The 12,607-nt window shown below is 34.0% G+C and overlaps 1 protein-coding gene across 1 annotated transcript; it reads left to right on the forward strand.

Annotated features, from left to right (window-relative positions):
- The first annotated feature begins 7,225 nt into the window (after positions 1-7,225).
- LOC126699479 (probable CoA ligase CCL9) lies at positions 7,226-12,365 on the forward strand. Its single transcript, XM_050397318.1, has 4 exons — positions 7,226-7,554; positions 8,335-9,382; positions 10,183-10,286; positions 11,953-12,365. The coding sequence occupies exons 1-4, from the start codon at positions 7,354-7,356 to the stop codon at positions 12,169-12,171; spliced, it is 1,572 nt and encodes a 523-aa protein (XP_050253275.1). The 5' UTR covers positions 7,226-7,353; the 3' UTR covers positions 12,172-12,365.
- Positions 12,366-12,607: the final 242 nt, after the last annotated feature.

Here is a 12,607-nt window from a genome sequence, read left to right on the forward strand (position 1 = left end):
ATTTATTTGCTTCTAAATTTTATACTCTTTCCCTTCATATCTGGGATATCAAGTTTTTCAAGAACATGCTTTAAGGCTTAAATTTGTTTTAAGTTTCAATTTCAAGTTCTTCAAGAAAACACACTGAGGCCTAAATTGTTTTAGGTTTTGATACTATTATGGTCATTTTCAAAATATTTAGTATTGTAATCATTCTAGGTATTTTTAGCGCTACTTTGTTCATTTTTAATGATTTTTTTTTTATTAATTTTGAAAGTTTAAAAATGTATTTTAGTCATTTTATATATTTTTAGGACTATTTTTTGAAATCCTTAATTTTCAGGTATTTCTGTTAATTTTCAAGTTTGTAACTATTTTGGGAAAATTCATTGTTAACATTTTAATTATTACCTTATGAATCAATAAAAGTATATATGAAATTGGTATTGCCTAATGTGACTAAAAAATAATAGAACTATTTTTTTTTTTTTTAGAAAAAATAAATAGAACTATTGAATATAACAAAAGTATGATCATATGTGATTTGGTACTGTCCAATGTGACATTAGAACTATCAAATGTGAGAAAAGAATAATGGTACCACCAAATGTAACAAAAGTATAATCAAATGTGAAGTTGGTATTGCCTAATGTAACAATGAAACTGTCAAATGTGAGAAAAAAGTAAGGGTACTACCGAATGTGACAAAAGTATGGTCATTAGGTTCTAAGCGTATTTAAGTAAATTTTTAGTTTACGAGGTCATTTCGGCCATTTTTTAGGTTTCAATGTCATTAAGTTATTTTTTAGGTTCTAAGGGTCTTTTAGTAATTTTAAAGAGTTTCAAAAGTATTTTGATCATTTTTAATTGTTATGGGGTATTTTTGGTCATTGTTTTAGGTTTTTTGGTTATTTTGATCATTTTTTTTATGTTTTAGAGTAATTTTGGACATTTTTTTAGGTTTTAGGGTCATTCGGTCATTTTTTAGGTTCTAAGTGTATTTCGGTAATTGTTAAAATTTTTGGGTGTATTTTTGCCATTCTAAAGTTTAATGAGGTATTTTAGTCATTTTATAGGTTTCAAGAGTATTTCAAAATTTTTTAAGGTTTTAGGGTCATTTCGGTAATTTTTTAGGTTTAAGGTGCATTACGGTCATTTTTTAGGTTTTAAGGGCATTATTATCACTTTTTAAGTTACAAGATCATTTCAATCATTTTTTAGGTTTCATGGTCATTTAGGTAATTTTTTTTGTATCTAAGGGTATTTTGATTATTTTTTAGGTTTAGAGGGTATTTCAGTCATTTTTAGATTTTAGGGTCATCGCAATCATTTTTTAGGTTTTAAGGATATCCCAATAATTTTTTAGAGTTTTAGGGTTACTTTTGGTAATTTTTAATTGTTAGAATGGGTTTTGGTAATTTTTGTATATTTAAGGGTATTTTGGAATTTTAGAGACTTTAGGAGTATTTTTGTTATATATATTCTTCTATTATTAGGTAATTTGGTAGGGTTAGTTTGGGTTGGCTACGCCCATATTTAATGTTGGTATGGCTTAATGTGATTATGAGACTGTCAAATGTGACAAAAGAACTGTTATATTGTGTAATTCCAATATCACATGTGAGGATGAAACCGTCAAATGTGATAAAAAAGTAAGGGAGCTACCAAATGTGACAAAAGAACTGCTACATGTGATGTTGGAACTGCACAATGTGAGGATAGAACCGTCAAATGTGAGAAAAAAAGTAAGGGAACCACAAAATGTGACAAAAGAACTATCACATGTAATGTTGGAACCACACAATGTGAGGATGGATCCGTCAAATGTGAGAAAAAAAGTAAGGGAACTACCAAATGTGAGAAAAAACTGTCACATGTAATGTTGGAGCTGCACAATGTGAGGATGGAACCATCAAATGTGAGAAAAAAGTAAGGGAACTACCAAATGTGAGAAAAGAACTGTCACATGTGATGTTGGAACTGCAAAATGTGAAGATGGAACCGTCAAGTGTGAGAAAAAAGTAAGGAAACCATCCAATGTGACAAAAGAACTGTCACATGTGATATTAGAATCACACAATGTGAGGATGAAACCGTCAAATGTGAATAAAAAAAGTAAAGGAACCATCAAATGTGAGAAAAAAAGTCACATGTGATGTTGGAACTGCACAATGTGAGGATGGAACCGTCAAATGTGAGAAAAAAAATAAGGGAACCACCCAATGTGACAAAAGAACTGCCACATGTGATGTTGGAACCACACAATGTGAGGATGGAATCGTCAAATGTGAAAAAAAAAAAAGTAAGGGAACTACCAAATGTGAGAAAATGAGTGTCAAAGGGGTTTCAGTCTTGTCTAAAAGGCAAAAAAAAAATTGAAAAAAAATAAAAGAGAATGAAAATAAAGAATAAGAGAGCTGGACCAGCGGCCACCAGTGGTTGTGACGTCGATGAGAAGCACCACCAACGGCGATAGGTGTGAGTGGAAGCAGAAGCTCGACCACGGCTGGGCTTGAGAGAAGGAGAAAACAGAGAAACCCAGATGTGAGAGAGAGAGAGAGAGAGAGAGAGAGAAATAGTGAGACGAGGCGAATGCCATAGCGGCAAGCATCACCGGTTGTGGTGAGGGATTTGGTGGCTGCTAGCTATAGCCATGGAGATTCAGCCATAGACAAAGGTTTGGTGGAAGATACAAATATTTTGAATTTTTTTGGATCTGATGAGAAGCTTAGGCAAGAAGCAGTGAGGAGAGAGCAAATTGAATTGGCAAAGAGCCGAGCACACGGATTGCCAGCCTGGTATGATGAGGTTTCAAGTAAATGAGTCTTTAAATTAAATAGATGGCTGAGATTTGTGGGGTATTGCAATACCTATGGGATGTGAATCCATTTTTTATTATAGGAAAGTGCAGCACGGTGGTACTACTCAATGTAAAGATAGTACCATTAAATGTGAGAGAAAATAAGGCAATCAGGGAATGTGATAAAAGTGCAGTGACATGTGATGTAGGTGCTACATAATGTGAAGATAGTACCATTAAATGTAAGAAAAAAATAAGGAAATTATTAAATGTGACAAAAGTACAGTTACATATGATGTTAGTACTGCTCAATATGAGGATGGTACCATAAAATGTGAAAAAAAAATAAAGGAACCATCGAATGCGACAAAAGTACAGTCACATGTAATGTTGGTACTGCGCAATGTGAGACTGGTATCATAAAATGTGAGAAAAAATAAGAGAACCACCGAATGTGACAAAAGTACAGTCACATATGATGTTGATATTGCGCAATGTGAGGATGATATCATAAAATGTGAGAAAAAAAATAAGGAAATCACCAAATATGACAAAAGTACAATCATATGTAATATTGGTACTACGTAATGTAAGGATGGTACCATAAAATGTGAGAAAAAAATATGGGAACCATCGAATGTGACAAAAGTACAGCCACATGTGATGTTGGTACTGCACAATGTGAGGATAGTATCATCAAATGTGAGAAAAAAAATAAATGAATTACCGAATGTGACAAAAATACAGTCACATATGATCTTCGTACTACATAATGTGAAGATGATACCATAAAATGTGAAAAAAAAAATAAGGGAACCATCGAATGTGACTAAAGTGTAGTCATAAGTGATGTTGGTACTGCGCAATGTGAGGATAGTACCATCAAATGTGAGAAAAAAATAAATGAACCACTGAATGTGACAAAAATACAGTCACATGTGATGTTAGTACTGCACAATGTGAGGATTGTACTATCAAATGTGAGAGAAAATAAAGGAACCACCGAATGTGACAAAAATACAGTCACATGTGATGTTAGTACTGCGCAATGTGAAGATGGTACCATCAAATGTGAGAAAAAAAATAAGGAAACTACCGAATGTGACAAAAATACAGTCACATGTGATGTTGGTACTGCACAATGTGAGAATGGTACCATCAAATGTGAGAAAAAAAAAATGAACCACTAAATGTGACAAAAGTACAATCACATGTGATGTTGGTACTGCGCAATGTGAGAATGGTACCATTAAATGTGAGAAAAAAATAAAGGAACCACCGAATGTGACAAAAGTACAATCACATGTGATGTTGGTACTGCACAATATGAGGATGGTACCATCAAATGTGAGAAAAAATAAGGGAACTACCGAATGTGTCAAAAATACAGTTATATGTGATATTAGTACTACACAATGTGATAATGATACCATCAAATGTGATGTTTTGGTAACCTGGTATAGCAGGTTGCCTACTAGTGGTTACCGTACCCCAAAAAAAAAAGGGGGGGTACGCTAGAATTACCCGAGTGGGTTGAATTATAATTATAAAACTCTTGACAAATAGATTTTTTCATGATGATTATATTATTCAATTATATATATATATTTTTTAATTTTAATAGATATATCAGTTATAATAAGGGTTAGAATTAAAATTTCATCTTTGAGACCAAAAAGATTTTTTTTTTAAATCATCATTTAATAATTAGAATTAAATAAAGATTCAAGACTAAATAATAGAAGTCTCTTCATTATGGCCCTAAATAATCATGTATAAACAAAATTTACGTTTCATATCCTATCTACCACCTAATTCCAAACCAAAAAAGACAAAATTAAAACTCTTAAGAACAAAATAATATATATGGCTTTGGAGAAACAAATGATGAATTGATGACTACGATTGTGAGAGAAAAAAATTACTCTGCAAATTAATTTGCCACGAAAATAATACCTTAAATTTAATTTTATCAAAATTACTCCGCAATCTATTTTACTCATCAAACATACAAAGTATAGACTCTCCATCTTTTATTTTTAAAATTTATAACTAAATTAGTAAAATAACTGGTAAAAGATAAAGAAAAGCAAAAGAAAGTAAATATTTTTCAATCCTAGAGTTTAAGCATATAATAGTCAAGAAAACAAAATCATTAATATTTGTGGGGCCAGAGAACTTATGATCCGGCCCACGCTCTACTAGGGCCCAGGGCCCGTGCTGAGGAGGTTATTTGCCGAGGACGAATAGGGAAAGGCCGAAATGCCGAGGGCACAGCCGAGGATGACCCTGTCCTCGGCATTCCAAGACTTCAAAGGGAAGAGCAACATCTCGTTGAAGGCTACCCCCAAAAAGCCCCCTGAAGAAAAGGCGAGTAGAATGGGACCCACGTGGGGGTACGGTGCGAAGCTGGTTCAAGGTAAATACGTCCCCTCCGCATTAAATGCGCCCGCCAACGTCCTAACCATATTAATGAGAAAAGACGTCTGAACAGGGTGACTTCGGTCATCGTAACTAACAAAAAGTAAGGGGAGGCAGTTGATGGGACGGGTATTGAAATAGGCACCTGCCTGATCAACAAGTGGAGGGTTAAGATCAACCAAGAAGGGCTATATAATGTGGAGGTTGATGCGCCAAAAAAGGAGACTGGGAAAAAAGGCCAAGAACCAGAGCCTCCTAGACCACCTCAAGGAGAAAGACTCCTCGAGCGAACACGGTTTAATTCTGTATGAACACCACAACTAACCCCCATCCGGTGACCAAGGCCTAGCCTTTCAAATCCACGCTCTATAAGTAATATTATTTGGGCCTTTTTACGTGCGAACCCAATATCATTTTGGGTCGTTACAAATTGAGTCCTTACAATATTGATCTAAACTTTTTCGTTATAGATTCATGTATTGACTTTTTGGCAAGTGGGACGATTATATATGGTTATAAATCATTAATCTCTCTCTCTCTCTCTCTCTCTCTCTGAAATAGCACAAAAATATCACAAAAATTTACTTCAAGTAAATTTTAGGCAAAGTGCTAATTTAATGAGTATCACATACTTACTACCATTACAAATAAACAACTAAATTTACAGCCAATTAAAGTAGATAATGTAAATTTGTTTTATATCAAGTTTATTATTTTTGTTGTTTTAATTCAGTGGTTACAACGAATGATATGAAGTTTGGGATAAAATCTCCTTGACTAAATCCTCTAATTTCTTCTAATCTTTATTATGTTAGACATTTGACATTTATGGTGTGTTTGGATACCGCTTATTTTGTTGAAACTGAAAAATTATTAATGAAAGTACTATAGATAAAAGTAAAAATTAATTGAAATAATACAGTGGGGCCCATAAATAATGCCAAAAGTGTAATGGAGCCTATGAATAGTAGTAAAAATAAGCTAAATAGTGAAATAATTTTCATTTTTCATCCTAACCCAAATACACACTTAAAGTCAAATATATGGCATATGTTGTATGTCCGGTTAATTGGGAGATTTTTTTTTTTGTGGAAAATCAAAAGGCAAGTCTCTATTGTAAATAATAGAAACTAGGAAAAAATATTTTTTATTAAATAATACCACGTCATTCATATCAAAATTCAATAAACGAAAAACATGTGTGCAAAAATAACTACCCACTAATAAATGCTTTCATTTGTCAGTGGAGTAGTTATTTTTTTGTTGACATCTCACTTATTAGAATTTTTTTTTTTTTTTTTGAGAGACTCACTTATTAGAATTTGATATGGCAATGGCCGACATTTAAGTCTACAAGAAAAAATTTCACACATATATACTTAAATTAAACTATAGTAGAATTTGTATCTTGTATATATAAATAAATAAAAATAATTTGATATGATTGAGTCAGGCTAACATCAAATACCTAGAAAGGATTGGTTCGACTACAAAGGTAGATTCTAACTTCCAATTAGCTAAATTGGTAAAATCTATTGTAGTCAAGCAAGAGACTTGAAGTTCAATTTCCGCCTATACCAAAAATTAATTGGTATTTTGATTTGATGTTAAAAGATCAATCATTAAAAGGATGCCATATGTTGAAATTATTAAAAAATAAAAAAGAAAAATAAAAATAAAAAAGAAAAAGAAAGAGGGCTACAAAGGTTTTCTTGAGTATTTTAAGCATTGTCGGTATTAAAATTCAAATTTCAAACTATCATATCACTGGCTATGTAATCGAACCTTATTCTTCCTCCTTTGTTCTATTTTATTATTATTATTATTATTTAACCTTATTCTTGACTAATAAATTTGAGCTTGAGCCTACCACTAAGAATCCCAAATAAGTGCATCACAGAGGATACAGTCTCACTCTCACAAACCCAACCTCCATGATCATGACACGTGGCTAACGTCCCCAAAGTAATACCTGGACCAATCAAACTCTCTCCTATATATATACTCACCATATATAAATATGTAATGTAGGTATATTTCCGCGTATACTCTGAGCTATTTACCTCTCTGTCAAATAGTCAAAAAATATATCGATCTCTCTGTATTCTGTAATACTAGCACACAAAACCAATCTCTCTCTCTCTCTCTCTGAGATGGAGAATCAAACGCTCACCGGATTGCTGACAAGTATCGCCGGAGAATTCCCATCACTGCGAGCAATCTCAGTCTCCGGCAAATTCGACTTGACGTACGCTCGGCTTCATGAACTCGTTGAAACTGCCGCCTCTCGCCTTGTCTCCGCCGGTGTTCACGTCGGCGATGTCGTGGCCCTTGTCTTCCCAAACACCGTCGAGGTTTTCCGTTCTTTCTAATACTTATCGCTATTTGTTTTCCTTTTTTTACGTGTTTGGTTGTTCGATACAAAAAATAAATAAAGACCTGGGTTTTTCGAAGTTTTCGGAGAATCCTATGCACAGCACAATAAAAACAAGAGGTATGTGATAAGTTGTTACGTTAAATTTTGGCAACATCTTCGGCTTTGAGAGAACCCATATTGAAAAGTGTTATAAGTTGTTGCTGTTTTTTTAAGATTGTGCTTTTCTTGTTTTTCAAAACAGTTTTTTTTTTTTTTTTGGTTAGAAACTTTTTAAAATCGAGCACGTCGATCCGTTCTTGAGTTATTTTGTGTACCACTATAATTAAAAACGCAAAATAATGCATTTTGATACGTTTCTTTTGAAAACGACCCATGTTTCAAAGAGTTTCTTCTGGCTATCAAATTAAAATTGGTTTCTTAAAAAATTAATTAATTTTTATTTTCATGGAATTGAACGGATTTTACTTTATTGGGAAGTACGTAGTATAAACAAATAAACAAAACCTTTTAAATTAATGTTATGCAGATTATAATAAAAAAATCCAATTTTAACCAATGCACTTAGACACTAATTAATTAGGTCCTGATTTTGTTATATTTATATTTTTCAATAACAATAGTATTCTTTTTTTTCTTTTCTTTTTTGAGAAGAAAAATGGTATTTCATGAGGTGCTTAAAAAGTGTAAAAAAAAAAATATTTATATATATATATATATATATTTAGAGAATGATTTATTTATTTATTTGTGATTACAGTTTGTTATAATGTTTTTGGCTGTAATTCGAGCCAGAGCCACGGCTGCACCACTCAACCAAGCCTACACATCAGAGGAGTTTGAGTTCTACTTAGGGGACTCGGAGTCCAAGCTCTTATTAACCTCAAAAGAAGGAAATGCCTCAGCTCAAGCCGCGGCTTCAAAGCTCAAAATCCCACACACCACAGCCACACTCTCTGAAGCCAACGCGGAGCTGACTCTATCACCAACTCAGTCCGAATCAAACCCCAACTCGGTTACCAAACTCACCAATGAGCCCACTGACGTGTCACTCTTCCTCCACACCTCAGGCACCACGAGCCGACCAAAGGGTGTCCCTTTAACTCAGCTCAACTTAGCTGCCTCAGTGCAAAACATCAAATCGGTGTACAAACTCACTGAGTCAGACTCAACAGTGATAGTCCTCCCACTGTTTCATGTTCACGGGTTATTGGCCGGGTTACTGAGTTCACTCGGAGCTGGAGCCGCTGTGGCTCTCCCAGCTGCTGGTAGATTCTCAGCTTCAACATTTTGGTCAGACATGCTCAACTATAATGCCACGTGGTACACTGCAGTTCCTACTATCCACCAAATTATATTGGATCGCCACTTGGGTAACCCGGAACCCGTTTACCCAAAGCTCCGATTCATTCGAAGCTGTAGCGCGTCGCTTGCACCTGCCATTATGGCCCGACTCGAGGAGGCGTTCGAGGCCCCGGTATTGGAGGCCTATGCAATGACTGAGGCGGCCCATCTCATGGCGTCGAACCCATTACCCGAAGATGGCCCGCATAAACCTGGGTCGGTAGGGAAACCCGTGGGTCAAGAAATGGTGATATTGGATGAGAATGGTTTGGTTCAAGAGCCTCAAATTAATGGGGAGGTGTGTATTAGGGGACCAAATGTGACAAAGGGTTATAAAAATAATCCTGAGGCTAATAAGGCTGCTTATCAATTTGGGTGGTTTCATACGGGTGATCTCGGGTATTTTGATTCGGATGGGTATTTGCACCTAGTTGGTCGGATCAAGGAGCTCATCAATCGTGGAGGTAAGAAAAATTTTTATTTTTGGGAATATGATTGTGATTTAAATTACATGTTTTTTTTTTTTTTTTTTTTATGGGAATTTAAATTACTTGTTGAACTATGTAACATGTTCATTTTATGTTATTTACATGGTTATCAAAGTCATTTTGTCATGGGCCACTTTTGGGAATTTGAAAAGGTCATGGTTATCAAAGTCATTTTTGTCTCCCTTTTTGTGGCTTCAATGGTAGTTCTTGTGAAGCTGGGCTCTTTTTTGGTTTACCAACCCTATGTTGTTTTTATTGACCACTTTTCGGCCGCCTTGCAAATTGTTTTTGAGATAGACTGGCCAACTTGTGTGTCCCTTATTTATTTTTGTTTGACATATTATCTGGTTTAGTGTATGTGGAAGGAGAAAATTATACAATCAAGAAGAGTTAGATTTTGAATAAATCTTCTTCAAATGTTCACTAAAAGCCTTGTTACAATTTTATTTATTTATTTTTATTTGGGTAGCAAAACTGCAATGTTTTTCATATGCACATAAAATTAGGCCTAACAAAACAAATTGCAGATGAATTAGGCCTAAAAAATTCTGGTCCTATCATTTTAAATTGGCCAACTTAATGCTATTATTAGAGACAATATTAGTGTCATGCTTGACAAAGACATATTGTATAATTGCACAAGACGTACAAAAGCAAACCACACCACAAGTTCGTTAAATTTGAAAACAAATAACCTGTTTCAACTTCCTGAATTGTCTTTAGAATATTCTAATATCATTATTTCAACACCTCTTATTCAAGTTAAAACTTTTCAGGGGAGAAAATTTCACCAATTGAGGTGGATGCAGTCCTTTTGTCCCATCCTGAGATTGCTCAAGCAGTTGCTTTCGGAGTCCCTGATGACAAATACGGTGAAGAGGTAAGAATAATTTCATTTCGATTTTATTTAGAGCGATGTTTTTTTTTTTTTTTTGAAAGCAATTTAGAGCGATGTTAGAGATACTTATTACTATACAAATATTATAAACTAAGGTGTCACTTGTTACAAAATTATAATTCAAACTCTTATTTATCATATTGTTAAAGTGAAACTAATCATATTTACTAAGTAAAATTGATAATAACTTTATTAATAATCTTTTTTGGTAGTTATTATATTGAACATTCCAACCAAATCCCGTGAACCCACGAAACCATAATAAGCCTTGTCACAGACAGTGAGATGTAATATTGGCACTGTTTGGTGAAATGGCCCCAGCTTGATGCAAACCTATACCAGAAAGAACTAAATCTAAAAAATTTGTTTGTATGTTTCTGGATTCATGTAAATTCGTAAGCTCTTTATGACCACATATGTCCTATATGATGATAATAATAATAATAATAGGCTAGAAAAGGCTTTTATTTTTATTGAGAAAATAAAGTGTTTGGTGCACAATTACTCACAAGATCCATCACATGCTGAGATCTTAGGTTATAGTTGTGGCAATCTTTTCTTCAATTTTACACCAACGAATTTGCCACAAGGAGCTCTGCCCCATGGAATGCTTGCTCCTACATATCTTAGTTTTTTTTTTTTTTTTTTTTTTTTTTTTTTTTTTTTTTTTTTAATTTAAATTTTGGTGGTTTTGAAATGACAATCTTGAGTTTGCTATGGTTCATTATCAAGAATTAGCAGCCTATTTATCACCCATGTTCAGCCTCCTCCTTGCTAAAGTAGTGCACTTTAGTCACGCGGCTCATGCCTTCTACACTTTTATCTAAGTCAAATTTGAGAAATATTTAGAATTTTCATAACATCAAACTTTTTAAAGGATTGTGAACCATGGTGCTCCAAAGTGATATACCACTGGGATACAGTAAATTTTCTCAATTACTAGGGACAAAAACCCCAATTGTTGAACTACCATAGACTGAGGTGGAGGTGTTATTAGAATGAAAGGTATTTGTTCAGAATTATAAGATTTCTTAAATCACTAGAAGTATGAGGTATGGTTAATGGTTCTTCCACTATTACATATTTTTTTTTGATAATTTGATAGATGGAGAGGAGAGATTTGAACTTTAGATATGTTAACTGGAGATATCAGAAAGTGTTAGTTGAATTATAAGAAAGTGTTAACTGTAATATTTGGAGTTTTTTTTTTTTTTTTAAACTGTACACTTGTTTTAAACTGAGGGAATTGTGGAATTGTCTTCTGCAGTTATATATAATAGATATGCATAAACCACACCTAGAAATACAAATTAAAAAGATTCATGAGTACTATAAAATGCCTTTAAATATACATGAGTCGGTGAAGATACGTTACCCAACATGTTGTAAAAGGTAGTAATGAGGTGTATATATCCTATGTATGAAAAACCTTTTCCTACTTTATTGTGCCTAGATGAGTTGAAACAGTGGTTCTCTTCTCTTATATCTGCCACTTGAACTTCCCCATTTAGCCACTCTGTGCACCTTAGGCATAGGGGCATGTTTGAGCAAAGATTCACAAGCACATAGAATGCAAGCATGTTCCCATTGTTGGTTTGCTAAAGAAAATGCTAACATAGTTTTGATAATGTATTTCTTTCGCCAACAGATTAATTGTGCAATCATTCCAAGAGAAGGATCAGACATTGACGAGGCAGAGGTACTGAGGTTTTGCAAGAAAAATCTTGCAGCCTTCAAAGTCCCCAAAAAGGTTTTTCTAACCGATTCTCTACCAAAAACTGCTACTGGGAAAATCCAACGACGTTTTGTAGCAGAGCACTTCCTTGCTCAAATCTCAACTGCTAAAGTCCCCAAGTTTGGAGCCTAGACAAGGATAATCTATCTGGCATATCAGTCGTATCCCGGCCGAAAGTTTCTATATTTTAGATTCATATGAACCAACATAAATCAGTTATTCTTGCCAATCGAGCACAACGGATTGGAAAGTTCTTGTTTTTTTATTCACCTGGGGATAAAACTCGGTGGTTTCTATAATAGCATCATAGATTATTGTTTATTTAATTTCATTTTGAACTTGTTAAGCCCTGATAGAGAGAATCTGTGCGTGTGTTTTTTTTATCATGGTGGTGGTGCGATGATTGTGGCTGCGATTGCTGCTGTAATTCTGAGGTTGACACAAGTTAAGATCCAACCTAAGTTGTCTCATCAATCGATTTTGAAGCTTGAAAAAACAATTGTTACCACAAGAATTACTACAATCAATATCTCAAAACATGTAGACTGTACTATGTATAAGATAAATT

The sequence above is a fragment of the Quercus robur genome, chromosome 9, assembly GCF_932294415.1.
Source record: "Quercus robur chromosome 9, dhQueRobu3.1, whole genome shotgun sequence".
Taxonomy (NCBI): Eukaryota; Viridiplantae; Streptophyta; class Magnoliopsida; order Fagales; family Fagaceae; genus Quercus; species Quercus robur.